The sequence below is a fragment of the Neolamprologus multifasciatus genome, chromosome 3 (assembly GCF_963576455.1).
Source record: "Neolamprologus multifasciatus chromosome 3, fNeoMul1.2, whole genome shotgun sequence".
NCBI lineage: Eukaryota > Metazoa > Chordata > Actinopteri > Cichliformes > Cichlidae > Neolamprologus > Neolamprologus multifasciatus.
This window is the reverse complement of record NC_140441.1, coordinates 38,245,738-38,268,406: the sequence shown is the minus strand read 5'-3', so window position 1 is coordinate 38,268,406 and position 22,669 is coordinate 38,245,738. Positions and strand designations below refer to the sequence as shown.

At 41.0% G+C, this 22,669-nt stretch overlaps 2 protein-coding genes across 3 annotated transcripts; one reads left to right on the top strand and one right to left on the bottom strand.

Moving 5' to 3' along the window:
• Positions 1 to 958: 958 nt before the first annotated feature.
• Positions 959 to 8,131, bottom strand: LOC146523053 (uncharacterized). The gene is made up of 3 exons (XM_085154880.1): positions 7,963 to 8,131; positions 1,333 to 7,718; positions 959 to 1,088 (listed from the first exon to the last, which is right to left on the bottom strand). The coding sequence occupies exon 2, from the start codon at positions 7,496 to 7,498 to the stop codon at positions 1,598 to 1,600; it is 5,901 nt and encodes a 1,966-aa protein (XP_085011006.1). The 5' UTR covers positions 7,499 to 7,718; positions 7,963 to 8,131; the 3' UTR covers positions 959 to 1,088; positions 1,333 to 1,597.
• A 7,973-nt stretch (positions 8,132 to 16,104) lies between these two features.
• Positions 16,105 to 22,631, top strand: LOC146523052 (butyrophilin subfamily 3 member A2-like). 2 transcript variants are annotated; one of them, XM_085154672.1, is made up of 6 exons: positions 16,105 to 16,697; positions 18,738 to 18,825; positions 19,020 to 19,358; positions 20,017 to 20,295; positions 21,684 to 21,803; positions 22,191 to 22,631. In XM_085154672.1, the coding sequence occupies exons 2-6, from the start codon at positions 18,747 to 18,749 to the stop codon at positions 22,535 to 22,537; spliced, it is 1,164 nt and encodes a 387-aa protein (XP_085010798.1). In that variant the 5' UTR covers positions 16,105 to 16,697; positions 18,738 to 18,746; the 3' UTR covers positions 22,538 to 22,631. The 2 variants fall into 2 exon arrangements, with proteins under 2 accessions (XP_085010798.1, XP_085010799.1); XM_085154673.1 differs by lacking the exon at positions 21,684 to 21,803.
• Positions 22,632 to 22,669: the final 38 nt, after the last annotated feature.

The window sequence follows — 22,669 nt, the reverse complement described above, 5'->3', positions numbered from 1 at the left end:
ACCAGTCCGTTACAGTATATTAGATAATGCTTCAAAGATATTAGTATGAAACTGTTTGCTTGATCCACCAGAAACAATTTCCACCTAACCTCAGAAATGTCCATGCCAAAAGGTTGATTCTGTCCATTTTAACCCACTTTGGCACATCAGTATGAACAAACAGCATGTAAGATCGCTGATTACAGGAACCACCTGAGATTCAGCCTCTGATGCAGACAAGATGTCAGGGTTCCTGGTTACTTCTGTTCCACTCTTAAAGTAAACTTCTATTTAACAGGTTAAAAAGGTCTGTTAAAGTTTTCTACTAATGCCACAACCACCTCATGTTAGTTATATGCAAAATCAGAAATCTTTTTTCAAAGGTCAAAGTGGGGTCATAACAATGACTGAGTGAAGCCTCGGCAGGGAATTTAGAGAGTTAAGCACAACACTGCAAAATATTTTATTTGTCAAACGTATTTTGTGAAATGAATCTACAAAGTGACAATAAATATGGAATTGAACCAAACGGGTGACCCAAAATGTGTGCTTGAAAAAGAAAATGCCTTTGTTACCTTACCCCTTTGTTGCTGTAAGTAATGACAAAACTTTTTGTACCTCACAACCCACACGGAAATATGTGCTCTGTGTTTGAGGGTCAAAAGCTTTGTCCATCAGTATAACTGGGCTGAAATATTGAAGGGTAGATGTAGTAGCACAGAGGGTTTCGCAGCATGCATACACATCACATTTGATAATGGTTATAAGGATAGTCAGGAAGTCCAAACATAAAGTCCTCACCTAGATTTTAGAATCAGTAGAATAGAATAGAATAGAATAAACTTTTATTATCCCACGGATGAGAAATTTTGGTGTTACACAGCTTTTATAGCAAAGGGAATATAAAGTCTAAAAGGAAGACACAAAGTGGTCCTGTATACATAAGCAACTAAAGTTCATATATACAGGTAACAATGTACTGTACTGTCTTTCCCTCTTCGCACTGCACAGAAGAGGAACCGGCAGCAAGGTTCAACACTTTTCTTCCATCAAGACTCTGAAGACCATTACTCTTTGTCCACAGGTTTAATGATGTAGAAAGTGTGAAACTGAAACAAATATAACACAATTACAATTACAGTATATTCTTTAAATCTTACATATACACTGTACCTACAAGTCTACAATAATCTAAATCAACATAGCGTAGCACTTTAGCTGCAAGAATAAGCATTAGCCGTGCTCTAAACATGTAGCTTCAACAACGTATCAAAGTTACACATTAAACTTCCCTCATGTCTCAAAATACAACCACAGAACTACAGATAAGTATCAAATAAACAATATACATACAGACGATGCTCCAAAAGACGAAGGATTTAGGGCAGATGCATGTGGATTCATGGCAGTCTCCTTGGCCATGTGCAAACTTCACTAAACCTTACTACTTCCTGCTTCCTGTTTCCTGTGATGTCACCAGGTATCAGAACTATTAAAGGGACAGCTGCACTAACACTATCAGCACACTCCCCGCCTGGCATGATAGAATGCCACAACTAACATACAATACAGAACAGTTATACATGGTTATATATGTATATAGATATAGAGTAACAGTTCAGTCTTTGTCTGGATGTAACAGAAGAATGAGCTCTGACACAGGTCTCAAAAATACCTTTGTCCCATCTTGCCTGGATACCTTCACCTCCACTGTGCGGACCTTATTGTCCTGGCTAGGGAAGACTTGGGTGATTACTCCAAGAGGCCATTCATTTCTCTTGAGCTGCTGATCTCTGAGAAGTACAATGCTCCCAGGCTCCAGATTGGGTTGACTGTCCTGCCACTTTCTTCTTGGCTGCAGTGAAGAAAGATACTGTCGTCTCCATTTGCTCCAGAAAGTCTGGGCCAGATGCTGCACCTGATGCCATTGTTGTTTACACATATCTTTGACATTGGAGTCTTCAGGTGGAGCTGATGGAGTACCCATCTTCTGAGTTAAGAGAGTGGCTGGGGTTAGTAGAACTGGGTCACTTGGATCAGTAGATACTGGTATGAGAGGTCTGGCATTGATAATTGCCACCACTTCTGCCATCAGCGTAGTAAGGACCTCATGAGTCAAGTTTGATGTCCCAAGATACAGGAACATTGAATCGAGGATTCTTTTGGCTATTCCTATCATCCTCTCCCATGCGCCACCCATGTGAGACGCATGTGGAGGGTTAAAGACCCATGCACAACCTTTCCCAGCTAAGTACTTCTCAACAGACGTGGAATCAATATTGGATGGAATCTTTAGTTCAGCTGACGCACCCACAAAGTTTGTGCCTCTGTCCGAACGTATTTGTTTCACAGGACCTCGAATAGCTAGAAACCTCCTGAGGGCATTGATGAAGCATGAGGTGTCCAGAGATTCTATGACCTCTATGTGGACTGCTCTAACGGCCATACAAGTGAATATAACTGCCCATCTCTTACTATGGGCGAGACCACCTCTTGTACGCCGTGCAACAACACTCCATGGGCCAAACACGTCCAGTCCAACGTAGGTAAATGGGGGTTCCATAGAGAGGCGATCTGATGGCAGGTCAGCCATCTTTTGTTGTTCAGGGAGACCGCGGAGCTTTCGACATGTGACACAATGGTGGATGACAGTGCTCACCAATCTCTTCATACCTATTATCCAGTAGCCTGCTGCACGGATGGCACCCTCTGTGAAGTGGCGTCCCTGATGCAGGGTTTGTTCATGGAAATGTCTGACCAGCAATGTTGCAATATGGTACTTACAAGGAATGATCTTAGGGTTCTTTTCTTCATGAGGAACCTCTCCATGTCTTATCCGACCACCAACTCTGAGGACGTTGTGTGCGTCAATGAAGGGATCCAGGGTCCTAAGAGGACTCCCTTGAGGGATCACCTTATTCTTTTTGAGACAGGCCAACTCTTCAGCATATGCCTCTTCCTGCACAGTTTGAATAATGACGTGCTCTGATAAACTGAGTTGATCAGGTGTACCTGCTTTCTGACAGAAATGCCACCCCTTGCATTGCATGGTCCCTTTGACCTTACGTGTGTGAAAGCTGTTCACAATGTGAAGGAGATTAGCAATGGCACGTTTCAAAGCTTGCCAGGAAGAAAACTTGGAGAAACGGTGGGACCCAAGTAGTGTGCGAGAAGCCTGTGTTTGCAAAGTAGAGATTTGCGGGCGGATCTCAGCGTCCATGTTTGCATCCACAAGCTCAAAGGAGTCTGGTTCTAGAGAATCTTGCATAGGCTCAGTCAGAAAAGGAGGTCCAGTGAGCCAAGAGGTATCTGAGAGAAAGGCAGCCGGTACAGACCTTGTCGCACAGTCTGCTGGATTTTCCCCTGTAGACACGTACTTCCACTGCTTAGGATGAGAGGACCTTCTGATGCGGACAATACGATTGCTGACATACACATAAAAGCGTCTTGTCTCGTTATTTATGTATCCGAGCACTACTTTGCTATCAGTGTAGAAGGTGATAGCATCGATGCGCATGTCAAGCTCTGATGATATGAAATCTGCTAACTCCACGGCCAGTACAGCTGCACAAAGCTCAAGTCTGGGGATTGTGTGTTCAGGTCTGGGTGCCAGCTTCGCCTTACCCATAACAAAGCCAGTATGAGTATTCCCTGCTTCGTCCACCACCCTGAGATAGGCAACTGCTGCAATAGCCATCGTTGACGCATCAGAAAAGACAAACAGTTCTCTCGTCTTTGTTGTTGAAAGAAAGGCTTTGGTATAGGGTCTTGGGATCATCACGCCACTTAGGTCTTTCAGTGAATCCCGCCAAGACTTCCATTTTTCCTGCATCCCCTCAGGGAGCTGAGAATCCCAGTCACATCTTTGTTGTGTGAGCTCTCTTAGAATGTGCTTCCCTTGAATGGTCACGGGAGCCACAAATCCCAAGGGGTCATACACGCTATTTACCACTGATAGGATGCCTCGGCGTGTGAAAGACTTCTCTTCTTTGTTGACTTTAAAAACGAACATGTCGGACTCCAAGTTCCAATTTAGTCCCAAGCTGCGCTGTACAGGTAGAATATCTGAGCTCAGATCCAAATCCTTCAAGTCATTTGCGCGATCTTCAGGTGGGAAAGCCTCCATGACCTCCTTGCTGTTAGAGGCGATTTTGTGGAGTCTCAGGTTGGAGTTTGCCAGAACATCCTGAGTTTTCTTCAACAGACAGACAGCACTTTTTACACTTGAAAAAGATTTAAGTGCATCATCAACATAAAAGTCATGGCAAACAAACTGTTTCACCTCGGGGTCATGATGTGGTCCTCCATCCATTGTGGACTGCCTGAGGCAGTAAATGGCAACCGCTGGACTAGGGCTATTACCGAACACATGTACAGTCATGCGGTACTCAATGACTTCCTGTGTAGGACTGTTGTCTCTGAACCAGAAGAACCGTAGGAAGTTACGATCTTCTTCTCTCACAAGAAAGGAATGAAACATCTGCTTGATGTCTGCAGTTGCTGCAATGGCATCCTTGCGAAACCTCATCAGAACTCCCAGGAGTAGGTTGTTGAGGTCAGGTCCTTTCAAGAGAACATCATTCAGCAACACTCCCTCATGCTGTGCACTTGAGTCAAAAACAACACGGATGTTGCCAGGCTTCTTTGGGTGGTACACTCCAAAAATGGGTAAATACCATCGTTCCTGGTTTGGAGTGAGAGGAGGAGCAACTTCAGCATGACCATTTTCGAATATTTTCTCCATGAATGAGAAGAAATGTTGGGACATCTCAGGTTTCCTTGCTAAGTTGCGTTTGAGGGAGCTGAAGCGGTTAAGAGCTTGCTGTCTGTTATCAGGGAGGTGTGGTCTTGGCTGCCTAAATGGCAAAGGAGCTACCCAGCTGTTACTGGCATCCTTCTTGAGCTCTCGTTTCATTATTGCCATGAAGGCAAGATCTTCAAACGATGGTGCTGGTTTATTATCCTCTCGGGTAAGCTGGAACACTGTACAGCCTAGCCCATCATCTTCTACATCATAGGCACACTTTGAATGTTTGGGACCGTATCTCTCTTTAACTTGGAGAACACTCGGACATGGTTCAAAAATAGTAGGACGAGACTGTTCAAGAGCATTAGTGAAGTTCGTGTTTACACTGCGTGGCTTATGAACACGTCCCAAACAGACATTGCCCACAATCACCCATCCCAACTCAAGTTTTTGAGCATAGGGGGCATCAGGGGGGCCATTGATGTATTTGTGAACCTTATGAAGTCTAATGACGTCACGTCCAAGTAAGAGCATAATGGGAACATCAGGTTCAAACTCTGGAATAAGGTGAGCAACTGGTTTCAGATGATCATGATGGAGAGCAGCACTTGGTGATGGAATCTCTGCTCTGTTGTCTGGTATCTCATTACACTCCAACAGGCTTGGTAGTAGCTGAACTGTTTTACAATCCATTGACTCTATACAGAAGCCTGAAGCTATCCTCCCCATGTTCTCAGTCATACCAGAGCATGTCTTCAGTGTGTAAGATGCAGTAGGGCATTGCAAGTCAAACTTCTCAAAGAAATCTGAGTGAGCCAAAGATATATTACTCTGCTCATCTATAATAACATAGGCCTTTATGGCCTTTTCACGTTCTCCTTTAGGATAGACTCTGGCCAGGCAGATCTTGGAGCAGTTCTTAACAGTGCGGTCCTCTCCACAGATCTCGGTACACTGAACAGTAACTTCTGAAGTTTGTGTGTGTTCTGGCTCCCCGCCATGCTCCAAAGGCATGCTTATGTTCTTTATCCATGGTGCCTGACCTGGATGTAGAGCAGATGAGTGTCTATCACTGTTGCATTCAGTACACTTAATGATACTTTGGCATTCCCTCGCGGTGTGCGTTGAGGAGTTGCAACACTTAAAACAGATGCCATTCTCCCTGAGAAAGTTCATTCTTTCTTCGAAGTGTTTCTCTCGAAAGGCACGACACTTTTGTAATGTGTGAGGTTTCTTATGTATAGGACATCTCCTATCTGGATCCTCCACATTCTTCTTGTTTCTGTTGTCTGAGCGAGCAGCAGGTGATACTTCTGTCTTGTTGACTAAAATCTCCCTTTGTCTACTGTTTTTCCAAGGAGGTTTTTCCATTTTAACCATCTCGGTTTGAGAAACAAAGTTGAAACTTGGATCATTCCTCATCTGTGCTTGCTGGTAGATGAAGGAAACTAACACTGAGAATGGGGGGAATGTTACACAATGTGATTGTTTGTAACTGGATCCATGAGAAAGCCATTTTTCTTGTATACCATATGGTAATTTTTGGGCTATTGCATTTACACCTCTGGGGGTATCAAGATACAAAAGACCAGGCAGATCTCCCTCGGCCTTGGCAGCATCTAATTCCATCAGTAAATCACTGAGGTCCTGGAGTTTGGAGTAGTCTTTATTGCCAATTCTGGGAAAACTATCCAGCTTTTGGAACAAAGCTTTCTCAATAGCTTCAGATGAACCGTAAGAAGCATCTAGTCGGTTCCAGATCATGCTCAGCCCTTTAGCTGGTTGATTTATGTGGATGGACCTAATACGCTTTGCATGCTCAGCTGATTCACTTCCCAGCCATTTGACAAGAAGATCCATTTCTTCATCACTTGTTAGATTCAAGTCTCTCACCGCATTCTGGAATGAACGTCGCCAGGCCCTGTAGTTTTCCGGTCTATCGTTAAATTGTAGTAGACCACTTGTAACGAGCTCACGTCGTGCTAGAAATCTGACAAAGTCTGTCACATGTGGCTCAGTGGAGTAACTAGGCCGCTGAGAGTTACCATATGTGTGACGGGGAAGAGCTTCCATGGCGCTGTTGGTCTTCCAGGGTGGCTGCTGTGCAGTTACACTGCATGAAGGCCTTAGAAAATCTTCATAATCATTTTCTTTGAGGACTCCATAGTAGTGGTGCTCTGTCTGTTGAGCTGAGTTGCGATTCACATCTGATGTGACAAAGGGGTTAAGGCTACGTGGAGGATGCAGTGGAGTATCAAAGACAGTAATAGCAGCGTCGGGGGGACCATCACTCAGCGAATTGAGACGTGGCATGCACACCACATTATGCAAAGGTTTCTCAGGAAGCGGCTGCTGTGTCTCGTCTTGCAAGGGTAAATCCTCCTGTGATGCCATCTGGATGTCTCTTGATACTTCAGCTTGTTTCTCCACATACACTTTTGTACGCTCAGCAGAGTCGACTGATGTTGCAATGAGAGGAAGTTTACAACTGTGTTTTCCTTCACTAACGCCAACCGCTGCTTCTAAAGCTTCCGCCTTCGCTACAGCTGCAGCAGTTTCCTTTTCTGTTGTCAGCATTTCTATAGAAGCTTCCAGACGAGCCTTTTCCATTTTTAACTTCATTTCTTGCTCTGCAAACGCTAAACGTGCCTTTGCTGCTTCAGCATTAGCCCTCGCTTTTGCAGCTGCAGTGCTGGTAGCCGATCCATGAGAACGTGTGGTTGACATAGAAGCATAAGACCGTGTCTTCACTGACGATGGCTTTGAATCCATAGTGTAGGCAAGTAGAGGCTATGTAGCGAGATAGCAGTAGCTGTTGTCACATGCACTGTGTTACCTTGTCTGTAACTCAACATCTTTTCACTGTACTGTCTTTCCCTCTTCGCACTGCACAGAAGAGGAACCGGCAGCAAGGTTCAACACTTTTCTTCCATCAAGACTCTGAAGACCATTACTCTTTGTCCACAGGTTTAATGATGTAGAAAGTGTGAAACTGAAACAAATATAACACAATTACAATTACAGTATATTCTTTAAATCTTACATATACACTGTACCTACAAGTCTACAATAATCTAAATCAACATAGCGTAGCACTTTAGCTGCAAGAATAAGCATTAGCCGTGCTCTAAACATGTAGCTTCAACAACGTATCAAAGTTACACATTAAACTTCCCTCATGTCACAAAATACAACCACAGAACTACAGATAAGTATCAAATAAACAATATACATACAGACGATGCTCCAAAAGACGAAGGATTGAGGGCAGATGCATGTGGATTCATGGCAGTCTCCTTGGCCATGTGCAAACTTCACTAAACCTTACTACTTCCTGCTTCCTGTTTCCTGTGATGTCACCAGGTATCAGAACTATTAAAGGGACAGCTGCACTAACACTATCAGCACAATGTACAGAAATGTATATAGAAAAATTGCACGGAGATATCTAGAAAATGTGCAGGGCTGTGTATAAAATGTACAATGAACAAACAAGCTGGTGAGTACGATGACCATGTTAAACTGTGTTATACAGTCTGACAGCTGCTGGTAAGAATGACCTGCGGTAGCGCTCCTTCCTACACTGTGGGTGTAAAGGTCTGCTGCTGAACGAGCTGCTCAGTGCTCGTGGGAGGTGTTGTCCATGATGGATGTAGCTTAGACAACATCCTCTCCTCCCCAACCTGCTATATGTAACCCTGCCAGTCCAAGGATCTCCCTCCACCCTGGACTCTGCGTTGTGTGATTTTGGTTTGGATTGGGGTGCACAGTAGAGAGACCAGTCGGGTACAGGCATTCAATATGTGGTTCGGACCACACCGCTTATTTAGACACTGGGGCATAAACAACTCCAACTCAGCTGCTGGCATCTTAACCACATTTCTTGGTTTCAGGTACGTGTATGAGGCAAAATTTACATAACAACACTACTAGCAAACTGTAGCTGAAGAACTAATTCTTCATCTTCTTCATCATTGCATCAGTGAGTCCTCTGTTAGCAAGCAGAAGTGTAGCCCCCAATCACCACAGATATTTTCAAACATAAACACACTCTCATCAGACAGTACATGAACATCTCAATGAATACAGTATATTCATAGTTTGACTGGACAATCACCATTTTACAAAGTATAATACTGATTTTTAAACTAAACCCATGTGGAATGCCACAGACAGTGCTTACTTTGCAAAGCAATCACAGAAAACTCTGAGCCAAGATGGCGCCCGTACAAACAGGAAACTTGACCTAGGGTGTCCTGTAGGGGACAATTGTCAAAATTGCTCAAAACTACAGTGTTTATGCAGCTCAACAGTGACACCCTGTGACTTATTATTTGTAAGTCACTACCTTACAAATACAATAAAGATCTTTTATTTTAAACATGATTATGCATTCTATGTTGAACTTTTATCATTTCAATCCATTGAAATATAAAATGATATGGATGGATTTGTGTGTCCCAGGGATCCCAGGTGCTATGTTGTCTTTCGGACTGCCTCAAAGTAATTTTGGAAAACAGTCAGGCGACTTAGAAGGGGAAAGTGGTGCTCTACCCACACTGTGTATAGTGCGGGTGGAGTCTCGCTGTCTTCAACTCAGGATATTGTCAGATGGTGGAAGGAGTACTTTGAGGATCTCCTGAAGTTCACTAACATGTCTTCCGTAGAGGAAGCAGAATCTCTGGATGGGGTAGGTGACTCATCTAGTCTGAGGGTAAGGTCACTGAGGTAGTTACACCACTCCATGGTGGCAGGAGAGCTTGGTGTGGATTAGGTTTTCCGTGTGTTCCTGAAGGGCCTTTCAGTTAGACTTCTTATGTAGTGGCTTGTTTGTGTAAAGATGACCTCAGAGGCTTTGAGTCTTTGTGTATATGAACAGGATGGGAAGGGTAAGTGAGTTACACAGCCTTTTTGAATATATGGGCTGTGTCCCAATTCAGGGTCTGCACGCTTGAAGTACGTGCACTACGCGTGCTACGTACGGTGCGTACTATAAGTACGAGAAGTGCGGAAGTGAGACGCTTGTGAAATGGGACGGTCTAGCCTTCGTCACGCTGTTCAGGTTGCCTAGCAACCATGACACTAACCGCGAGAAACGTTACATACAGGAGAAAAATGTTTTGCTAGTCATTCATTTTTGTCATGACATCACTGTGATTAGTTGAGTATCTGAGGCTGAGACCACAGGACTGTAAAACATGATTGTTAGGCTTCATTTCTGTACCGAACAGTTATTTCAAGAGTAGTTAGTAAATAACAATTAGCTAATGTTCTTCATGAGACTAAAATCATCTCACTGTGGTAATGTAAATATAATATGGACAATATTATAGTTATTGTCAGATTATTATGATATATATATATATATATATATATATATATATATATATATATATATATATATTACTCCTTCAGTAACGTCTTCTCTGTGGGATGTTCTTATTTTTAGGCGGAGGAGGACTGATCGCTGCTGCTGCTGCAGTGAGTTTCTTCATCCTGCTGATCCTGGGTGGAGCAGCTGGATGCTGAGTTAGACAGAGGTCAGTTTCTATCAGAGCACTTTCATCAAATATTATTGTTTCTGTTGTTCTGTCTCTGCTTTGAAGTTTCTTAAACTTGTGATATTCAGTTGTGTTTTGTATTAAAGAGTGACTCCTGCTCACACACCAGTGTAGAGGCCTTGATGAAGAGAGACTCAGCATGTGGACACCAACAGATGGACACAAACAGTCAGAAGAAGAGATCCTGGAAGCTGCTGAAGAGAAGACATGAACATTTCTTATTGAGTAGAAGTTTGGATTTCAGCTTGAATCTCAACACCTGTCACTCATTAGAAGCTGTGAGCTGATGTCAGAGTCGGGAAATGAAGGAAGGAAACACAGATCCTGATCTGATCACAAAGACCTCTGAAGTTTGTCTTTAAAGGTGAGAAACTCTGCAGCCGACCTGGAGCTACAGGCCGGTTCACCTGAAGACCTCAGAGGCCGAATACACAGAGCTCCAGCTGTGCTGTCCTTTCAGTGCAGTAACAAAGCTAGACACTAGAGGTCACTGTTTGATTTAGTGTCAAAACATTAAACACACTGACTTGTTCCACATATGAGTGGGAGCTTCTGCTTCCAGCATACAAACATGTCAAAGAGTGTTTTAAAACTAATCTTATATACTTTACATCATTTTAAATATAATTATTTTCTATTTATGTGACTACATCTGTAGCATACATTTGATTTTTAGTCAAGTTTATATAACATACATGATAAATATGAAGTGAAAAAAACTTTTTGATAAGAAAAAGATTATTTAAAAACATTCAGGAACATTGTACATGTACTGTTTTGTATTTAAATGGTTGTAACCTATTACTGTAATGAACAAAACAGAGTCGTGAAGCACGGCAACAGAATAAGGGCAACACAATTTGAAGCATAGATGAAATACATTTTATGAAAGTTTGACCATATTTGACACCAAAGAAGAGGTCAGAGGTCCAAAGTAACCTGATATTTACAAACCCCATGTATCATTCCCTACCAGTGTTGGGACTAACGCGTTATTAAGTAACGCGTTACAGTAACTACGTTATTATTGTGGTAACGAGCACGGTAACTAGTTATTATGCCAAAATCAGGAACGCGTTAGTCGTTACTGGGATTTAGATAGGGTCGTTACTCGTTACTTCGTGTGGTGGCTATCGTGGAGCTTCCACAGATTCAGTAACATTAGCAAGTGGTGGAGGCAGCAGGTGGATGAGGGAAAGGGGACGCAGAAGGAAAAGAGACCCGAGGCGGCCGCCGGTCCAAGTGTGAACTGAACTTCAGATAAGAAGTTATGACCTGCAGTCTATCTGGGTCAGATATGAACCAAGTTTAGGTGGAGTTTATTTTCGTTATTCTGACTTTTTCCGTACTGCGTACTAGCTAGCATGACGGAGTTTCTATACAGCTGGGTGGGTGCTATGAAGTTAATGATGTTGAACTTTATTTTGTTCATAAGTTATTAGAGTTGCCAACCGTCCCGTCTGGTATTCAGAGAAAATATTACGCGTTTCTTATTGAGGTGAAAAGGAACAGTTTGTCCCGTAATTCAGCTACAATGAAAAAGACACAAAGCTGGAGTTATTCTGTGTCTTTGCTGCACAGCTGCCTCTTCTTCTCTCATTCTCCCCCCTCTCTCTCCTGTTTCTACTTCAATCATGAAAACTCATCAATGATCAGCTGATCGGCTCTCTTGTTTGTTTATCGCCCACTTTGCGCCAGAAAGAGGAAAACATGTCGCGTTAAACAACAGCAGCACGTTTAAGCTTGATCAGCTGTTGTTAGCATTTATTTAATATTAATTTCTAGTATCAGTTGATGTTTGCTGGAGCCACAGCTGCAAAAAAGCTGCTGGTCATGGTGTCGGTTTGGTTATCTGGTGAGAGGGAAACATGAAGATGAAACCAGGAGACGTCCTTACTGAATCATCAGAGCTGAACAGGTGATGGAGAAACAGGTTTACCTTTTAGGTGACATGAATGAGTTGAAGGGAAGTTATGAACTGTTTCTGAGAGACAGATAACCCCAGGATCCTTTTTTAGGTAGCTGACAGCTGGTAACTGTGCAGGTGCGGATCTAGCAAAGTTTTGCCAGGGGGGCCAGGTAGGGCATTAACAGGGAGAGGGGGGCACAAAGAAGTACTTTTCTTTCATATTCTCATTTAAAATGTCTAGCTTTTAAAAAATAATTATCTGAATCTTACAACAAAGGATTGATAGATTGATGCATATATACCATCAAACAGTGAACATCACTGTCACAACAGCGTTTGCTTTCATTCAAAGGCTTTATGATTTTTCCTATAATGGCAGGCCAGTCTCTAGTCAAAATGCCCGGGCCGATTTTTTGTCCCCGTCCAGCCCTGTATGCAGCTCATCTGCAGTCTGGTGTTACCTACATCTTCCTATTCAGAAGGCAGAATTTCCGAGTTCTGAGTACAATCAAAGCACCACGACTGCAGTTTTTGTGTTGGATGTAAAAGGCGCACATGACGCTGTGACCTAGGCTAGAATCATGGCAGCAGTCAATGACGGTCCAGGCGTGCGATTTCTCTTGTGGAAATATGCACATTATCTTTTCCTTTCTATTGGTAGGTGGCACAGTGCACTTGTGGCAAGTAAGCAAGCTAGAAGACTGGCAAAGTTATGGAAGCAACACATTAACAAGAGAATTCTGAGTAAAACCAAAGTTACTTTCCCTAGTAACTAGTTACTTTGAAAGTAACGAGTAACTTGAAGTAACTGAGTTACTTTTGATAGAAGTAACTAGTAATGTAACTAAGTTACTATTTTAAAGTAACTTACCCAACACTGTTCCCTACATGCTGTCAGTACCAACAATGCTCTATATAACATTATCATTACTCTGACTTTCAGGTTGATCCTTTAAACTTGGGGAGAGGTCAGAGGTCAAATGTGATATTATATTGTAAGTCTTTGTACTTTATAAATGTTGAAAAGAATTTTAAGAATCATAATTTCTGACTTTTACGTTTTTTTGTCAATTTTCAACCAACAACTCATAAAGTTTACCGTGAAGACCTCGATGGATGTTAGCCAGATTTTATTGGATTATTATAACATGATCCTGCTCTACACCCTACAGAGTTTTATCAGAATACTTTCAAACTTTTAGAGCTGTTGTGTTTACAGACAGAATGAAATGAAAATGTTGCCAAAAACATGAGCTTCTTGTTGAAGGTAATAAGAAACTCCTGAAACCATTTTGAGCTCCTCTTTGGTTTTGGTTCAGATTCAGCACTGAACTGATGCAATATGCAATCAAGGTCAACCGTCCCTGTGTTCGTCATGCTCAGTGTTTAGCTGATAAACACCAAGGAATGTGCAGCAGTGAACGTTAGAAACTGATCAGACTTGAGCAGGCACGTGCAGAGGGAGGGGGGGCTAGAGGGGCTTGAGCACCCGCCCCTTTCCTGATGGGTGCCCAAAGTGCCCTTTTGTTGAAGCAACTTTTAAAAATCTTTTCTTTTTCTTTTTTTTTATGTGTGTGGGCGTGCGGAGTCCTGTCTGTGCCCCTCAACAATAATATTTAACTATTAATCACAGTTTTGCTAAATAAAAGGATCTGGCTTGCATCAGTCACATGATCACATTTAACCAATGATCACCCTTGACAGCAGAACGCGCTGGTTACGAGCCGGGAACGAGCTCACAAAGAGCACGCGCATAGGGGAAACACAAATTAACTCAGAGACACAGACTGATGCGACAAAACCAGTAAGTAGGTGTACAGCGTACACTGTGGTGTATAGCACACAGGAGTATTAGGTTATTACGTACACGTTGGTAAGTTGTCTTGTTGCAACTGACGAACTGAAACAAACGAGCGTGCTGTGTGTGCAACAGCGCGACAAACATTACCTGTCCTTTTATTAACTGCACAGGTAGTGCTGGTCATAGCTGCTGGATACCTGTGTAAGGCTGTCATGGGTCTGTAGCTCTGTCACCGTTTTAGGGAACATATTTAGTTTTAAAGTATTTAGAACATATTTAGTTTTAAAGTAAGTTTCTGGGCTTTTCCTGCCTTTCTGGAGGGATTATATTTCACTAAAAAACGATCTAATATGCATGTCCACATAATTATGCATTAAAATTATAATATATTAAAAAACACGCTGTATTTTACAGAACAAACATTAAGAAGCAGATTATATTAGATTTACATTTTAAATAAGACAAAATTTGGATTTTACAGCAGTAAAATTATTGTATCTCTACAGTTTAAAATTTAATAAGCTTTGCCCCTGGACAGAGTGGATAGTGAATCATCATAAATACATTATTTCATATTTATTACTTCCCCCTCCTCATTGCTTTATTATTGTAGCTCTAGTAATAAATAATAATGTAAGGATTCTGGATCAGCACCATGATGCCCATAGTATATACAGTATTCAGAAGAAGGTCTAAAATGTCACTGTGTGTGCGTGCATGTGTGTGTTTTATTTAGATGGATTTTTTTAAATTATTACTCATGATATAACATTGTCCAGACATGCCTGGTAAGGACATGAGGAGGGAACAGTAGGAGCTGTGTGAGGTTACTAAAGGCAGTGCTATAACATTTTTCTGTCATCATTTTATTATAGATTAAGTGCAAGAGTTGTTAGGTGTGGATAATTTAATTATAGTTTAATGCAGTGGTTCCCAAACTTTTTTTGCTGGGCCCCCCTTGTTTTACAAGAAAAATGTTCGCGCCCCCCCTCACGCGCGCGCACGCACGAACACATCCTCCAACCACACACACCCATATTTTGCTCCATTGCAGTTTATTTCACACCTCAAACATTTAGTAAACAATTAAGCAAATACAAGTAATCTGCAATAAATGACAGGTAGTAAGAAAATAAACTACTAAGTATTTTACGCTACGTCCACACCTACACGGGTATTTTTGAAAACGCAGCTGTTTCATCCACACGTAAACGGCGTTTCGAATCACCGAGAACGGAGATTTTTTAAAACTCCTTTTTTGCGTTTACGTGTGGACGAGGAATACAGAGTTCGTCACTCAATGTCAAAGGTATGTGCCTTTTTTCACGTCACGCTGTGCGCCACGTTATTGTTTACATGAGATGAATTGCAGAATGGCAGATAGAGACGAAATACTGTTAATCTGACTATCTGCAGGTTTTAAAGGCTTACATATACACGCAGTTACTGTCCCTCCATTTAGAAAGGCAGAGGCGTCACGGTGTAATTATTTTACATGTAGTTGTTTTTTTTTCCCTGTGTAATAATATTCAACATTGCTATCAATACATTTTTCAAAAAAATCCCTCTGCAAAATGGGTTCAAAAACATAAACAACTGTTGGATGCTGTTTGTCCATGATTTGAACCGGAGGAACAGATTGTGGCAGGATCAGCCTGATGTTATTTGTATCCCACTGTAACTTTACTGTATAAAGAGCTAACATCTCCAAAATGTCAGGAGTAGTTAGTCATTACAACAAGTGTTTGTGATCTACAAATCAAGAATGTGGGATACTCTTTGTCCGTGATTTAAACAGCCCAGCGCTGCTCCCAACGAAGGGAAAACCAATCCTGCAGGGAGACCTACCTCGGCACTTGTGCAGGTGAAGCCAAAGGGAAGACATGCTTCACCATATTTTCTAGTCTTTGGCTTAGAAGTTGGTTTGGAAACATATTCAGCTATGCTTCATCTCCTGCTTTGCGTTTGTGTGGGTGCCCGTGCTAGCAGTGTCCAAGCGTTGGTTTTTTTTTTGTTTTTTTTCCCCTTTTCATGCCGCGCCCCCCCTGCAATAGCTCTGCGCCCCCCCTAGGGGGCGGGCCCCACACTTTGGGAACGTCTGGTTTAATGCAATAGCAAGTTGTGCTTTGTTCTCAGATAGACAGCAAGTGGAGAGTGATATATGAAATGATGGGATGGAAGGAAGAAGAGAAGCAAAGAGTGATTCACAGGCAGAGCCTAAATTATTTCTCACAGTTTTTTGTTGGCTTATGGTTCCAAGCGCTGTCACCAATCTTTGCATTTTGTTATTATCTCATGACACTTGTTTAATCAGCTACCATCTCTCCTATGGACTTTTTAATGTCTACAGTCTCAGATCAACACAGCCCTGCCCTCCAGCAGTATCCACAGCAACCCCTCAACAGCAACATTGTACCCATCAGGTAAAACATCGGCTATGTTTGCTTTGCCTTGTTGCCCATTTTAGATTCTTGATGAATGCGTGTTGTTGTTATTCAGCCTGGTTCAATGTGCCCCTTTTTAACTTTGAGCACCCGCCCCTTTAAACCTCTCTGCACGGCCCTGGACTTGAGTGTCTGGTTTCCAGTGACTCGTTAATCATTGTCTCAGTCTTCGTTTCCTGCTCGGCTCCAGCGACTTGTTTCACTTTGAGAGTGACAGATTGAATCACTGTGTCAGCGTCTAGGGTCTTTATCTGTGGTAAGTCTTTTTTTTTATTTGTTCATTTACGTTTTTCATTTGTTTTGAGTCAGAGAACAAACAAACAAGAACCTTATAACAAAGCACTAAAAATGTGAAAAACAAAGGGATTTTTTTTCTACATCTTCCTGAATAAACTCTGAATAAAGTCAGACTGTTGTTTCTCTGTCAAACTGTGAGCACATACAAGATGAAAAATGTCTGTCAGTTGTTAAAAGCTCCCACAAAGCTCGAAATGTAGCAGCAAAGTGTGAGAAAAGCTGTATTTATGTTTATAAAGAACTGTTCTTGGAATCGTGCAGAGACCTGCACTTAAAGCAGGACTTTGTCTCATCAAGGTGACTTAAAAGAAACTCTGAGCTTTCAGTTTTAGTCATGTGCTTAAGTTACACTGATACTGAGCAAGTTAATTTTAAACTAAAAGATCATAGTCTAAGCTGATCTGTGTTCCTGGTGAGTGTTTGATGAGTCACCTCCAGCCTTGGCTGAGCCTTTATGCTTTTCTTTAATTTATTTGCCCAAAAGAGATAAAACACAGAGCTGACTGACTGCAGCAGGTTTCTCAGATTTTCTTTCTGTTAATGCCATAGGCTGGTGCTAATTGGTCTGCTGTTTACAGAGTGGGCGGAGTAAACTCACATGAATAATTTCAGTTTCTTCTTTGAAAATGACTGCTTGATACAAACTCAGGAGCCCAGCTGTCTGAAACGACTGAAGATGAAGTACGTTTGCTGAATTTACTGAGATGTTGAAGTGTGACAATTATCAGTTAACACAACTTTTCAGCTGTTTGGGGGCAGAGACAGTTTCATCCTCGGAAAAAACCCTGTATGTTTGGAGGTGTTTGGTTGATTTTAAGCTTTAAGCTCAACAGGTTTGTTCCGTACTCTGTCAATCAAAACGAGAGAGCTCACTTTTCTGCTTTCAAAGGAAGATATAGCAGCAGCTACTACTGTTTACTACACTGTAAAAACCCACATGCCCTTCTCCGGACTTTTATTTATTTGGCAATCATGTTGGCTGTGTTATAGATTGTGACATTTTGAAGGAAATTGTCTTTTTATTCACACTTTTGAACTAGATGTCATCCATACTCTGCCACTTAATCAAATTGAGCACTTTTCAAAATTATAAAACATTAAATTGTTTTTAGGATTTTAAGCCTTTAAATGACAGCTTAAACATCTGGTGTATTAATTATTTATTCAAACAAACTCACAAAAAATAATTTTCCATATAATAAATAGGATGAGGATGTGACATTGGGGTGATTAGATTCGTGGGCATGTCAAAGAACAGCAACAACATTGATTTGATTGCATTATTACTTTTTGTGTAGTGTCTTTCGACACAAAAATGCCCCATTCACTTCTACTGAAACCACATTTTTTATTCTCTCTTGTAATAATGTTGTAGTATAAAACCATGCATCCTGTAATGTCAGCATTTTATTTTGAAGCAAAGTTGTATTTTTTGACATTTTTACTATAGTCCCTCTGATTCAACCATTTTGCCATTGTAGACTAATGCACAAAATTCTTGTCTTTTTGCAACTGGTGTGACCACCAGGGAGCCCCAAGAGTGATTTATATGCACGTGTGTGTGAAACTACTTTTAAATCAACATCTGTTTAATTATTGAGCACATTTATTATGCAAACTGTACCAGCAAAAACTTTAATAACAAAAGATAAGCACAACAGAATATATGTATAAATTTGAAACTGTGTAACTGATATCTCAGGTAAATGGTTCTTAGCAATTTTCTACTCTGAGTACTGAAAGGGCTTCATTCACAGAATGTTTTCTCTATGGATGTGCTTTCAATCTTACATGCAAATCCAACCACCAACCTTCAGATTAGCAGATGACCTGCTCTACCTCCTCCAAATCTGCAAAAAACGTCACCAATGCTGTGTTTTTCTGTCAATATGGGGTGCTGTGTGTACATTAATGCCTGCAATATAACAAAAAGTGAAAAATTTAAGGGGGTCTGAATACTTTCCATACCCACTGTATTTATATTATTTTTACTATGCAGAAATCGAGAATGTGTTCAATGAAGGGCAGGCTTCTCTTGGTTTTCTATCATGATGTTATCCTTCTTCTTCTAACATGGCATTGTGGAGGTAAGTTGCAGAGTAATATTGAACAATGAACATAATGTTAATGTGGTGAGAGTTTTTGTGCATATGTGATGGGAGTGTTGCAAGACAACTGGAAGAAAGATATAAAGAAAACACCACCTGGGAAATTGCAGCCCAAGAAAAATTACCCAAATGAAGTGTAATTATATTATTCGTTTATTATACTTTATCCACAGGTCAGTCTCAGATGATTGGTCCAACTCAACCATTGGTTGCAATGACAGGGGATGACATCATTTTACCATGCCAGCTAGAACCAGCTAGGGATGCTGTTGACTTGACTGTGGAATGGTCTAGACGTGACCTTAAACCAAGATTTGTCCACTTAAAGCGGGACGATGCGGAGCTCGTGACTCAGAATACTTTATACTCCAGAAGAACATCACTGTCTGTCAACAAACTGAAATGTGGTGACATTTCATTGAAACTCTCCAAAGTGCAAGTTTCTGATGCAGGAATGTATAACTGCCTTGTTCCTGAAATTGGTGCAGAAACTGGGATGGAGCTTGTTGTTGGTAAGTTGACATCAATACCATTTGCTCTTAAAAAAAAAGAGAAAAACATTAAGGCATGGGATATTGACAAATAACAGAAGCTTACCTTGGATGACAAGATGGATATTCTACTGGGAAGTGAATCATCTACAGAAGCATATAAGTTAATAGTAAAATTTGGGTAAGACAGATTAGTTCTCACTTGAGCTAACATAGCTAACTGGATTGAGATTTGGACTGACCAGACGCATGGCATAGTTTATTGAGTTCTCAAGAAGTGCAGTTTACTAACAGGAGAGAGGCGTGGAAGATAGTGAGGGTATTTAGAATTAGAGACATTTCATAGGGCATTAAGTCCAATGAGAGGAACATTTGGGCAGCTGGGTAAAAAACAACAAAAGAAAAAAGCATTTGACCTGACCAAATGGACATTTAAATATGTAACAGGATTAAATCGGACAACCATAATGGATCTTTAAAAGAGCATAGTAGTATTTATAATTACAATTTAAGCCACTGTACCATTTCAACAAAAAGCTTAAGTATATGGCGTGACCACAGAGTAATCGAAGGTAATCGGGAAGGAATTTCGACTAACATGAACCATTGAAATAATTCAAAAATGTTTTAATTCTGAACTTTGCATTCCAAGTAACTTTTATCCTTATTTCCTCTATAGGTTCTGTTTCTTCTGTAGTCATGGAGATATTCAAAGTCGAAAATGAAATCTTCTTTAAATGCAAATCTAGCGGCTGGTATCCAAAGCCTCGGGTGTTTTGGCTGAACAGTCAGGGAAACCAAATCACAGCTGAATCTACAAACAGTGCCAAAGGTTCTGATGGCCTCTATACTGTCAGCAGCACTGTGACTGTGAACAAGAGACAGACCTACAGTCTCACCTGCAGAGTCCAACAGAAGAGCATCAACCAGACTGAAGAAGCACATATCCATGTATCAGGTAGAAAAATGATATATGCCTGACTCAGGGCTGGACTGGGACAAAAAAACGGACCGGGCATTTTGACTAGAGACCGGCCCACCAGGTATTACATCACTGTCAAAATGATTCAGATATTTATTTATTAAAAGCTAGACATTTTAAATGAGAATAAGAAAGAAAAGTATTTCTTTGTGCCCTCCTTTCCCTGTTAATTCCCCTAACTGGCCCCCTGGCAAAACTTTGTTAGACCCACCCCTACACAGTTACCAGCCGTCAGCTACGTAAAAAGGATCCTGGTGTTATTTGTCTCTAAGAAATAGTTCATAAGTTCCCTTCAACTCATTCATGTCACCTAAAAGGTAAACCTGTTTGTCCATCACCTGTTCAGCTCTGGTGATTTAGTAAGGACATCTCCTGGTTTCATCTTCATGTTTCCCTCTCACCAGATATACAAACCGATATCATGACTTTTACGGCTGTGGCTCCAGCAAACCTCAGCTGATACTAGAAAGTAATATTAAATAAATTCTAACAACAGCTGATCAAGCTTAAACGTGCTGCTGTTGTTTAGCGCGACATCAGCTGGTTTCCTCTTTCTGGCGCAAAGTGGGCGATAAACAAGAGAGACGGGAATGGTGTCAGAAAAGCCAATCAGCTGATAATTGATCAGTTTCATGATTGAAGTAGCAACAGACACAAAGACACAGAATAACTCCAGCTTTGTGTCTTTTTTCATTCTAGCTGAAGTCCGAGACAAACTTTGTTTCTTTTCAGCTCAATACGAAATGCGTAATATTTTCTCTGAATACGGGAAGATTCCGTTTTTTACGGGAAGGTTGGCAACTGTACTAACTAACCTTATGAATAAAATAAAGTTCACTATCAGTAGCATCATAGCATCCACCCAGCTGTATAGAAACTCTGTCATGCTAGCTAGTACGCAGTACGAGTTATTGTAACTGACTGTAAAAAGTTAGCACAACGAAAATAAACTACAGCTAAACTTGGTTTATATCTGACCCAGATAGCCTGCAGGTAATAACTTCTTACCTGAAGTTCAGTTCACCTGCAGCCATCTCAGGTCTCTCCTCCTCCTGCCTCCCCTCCTTTCCCTCATCCACCTGCTGGCCTCAGTGGAAGCTCCGCCATAGCCACTACCAAACAACTGTGTTATTTTTACACATCTGCCAGCATCTGGTCAATCCACCACCTTTCATTGTTTATACCGTTACAAAAGACAAACAAAAAAAACCCCCATGGGCCCATGAAAACGAAAAATCACAATCGGCCAACCGAGCAAATGCCCAGTGTGCCCGATGGCCAGTCCAGCTATGGCCTGACTTTATTAGTTATTCACATTACTTGTTATTTACAAACAGTATATTCTGTGTGCTTTCTAATTTAAGGTGATTTCTACTTGGTCCAGTGTAATCCTGCTGATCAGATTACTATCAACCTAGCTGTTTGCTTAATATTGATTGTTACAACAGTATTACTAATATGGAAATGCGGACAAAAGAAAACCAGTAAGTTCTAACTTTATTATACTTTTCTGACAAACGCAGATAATCATTAAATTCATGGATGCATTAGTTTGGAACTTTAAACACGTACTGATTGCTAAATTTATCCCTACCTTTGGAACCAACATAATCTATATTTTTTTAGTGTTCTAGTTTAAAATGCTTCTTAAAAACATAATATATATATCTACCTGATATTTATTAGGTTTCATTAACACTGTTTCAGTGCGAATTATTTAACTTTTTTGCTATGTTGATTATGATTTCATTTTCCCCTGCAAATGTGAAATTTGGGGGGGGGGGGGGGGTTACTGTAGCAAGCAAGTATGTTATTTAGCTCTCAGTGATATTACTTTTCAACATTTTTTTTTTTCATTTTTATTCACACAGAAATCAGCATACATGATGAGGATGAAAATGAACTACATCAAACAGAGATGGAGGAAAAATTACAGAGAGAACGTGAGGAAAAGAAAAGACTTGAAGAGGAGTTGCAGAACAATGAGGACGACTTAAAACATGTCAGACAAACCATTGAAAAACTGATGGGGCAGAAGACATTTCTGAAGAACCAGAGAGAAAAACTCAACACACTACTGCAGGAGGACAAGACACACAGCAAATCCAGCATGTCCAAATTAACACTGTCAGATTTGATTTCAACACTTTTAAAGTGTCTATATGGGTCCACACCAGAGAGTGTTAATTTAACTCTTTTTGGAGAGTTGGTATGTTAACTCTGATTTAGTGTTAAACACCAAATCTCTCTGGAGTTGATAATTTAACACTTGGTGTTAAGAGTTTATATATTAACTCTCAAAGAGTATTTTAGTTTAACTACGTAAGAGTTATCTTCTAATTAATTCTAA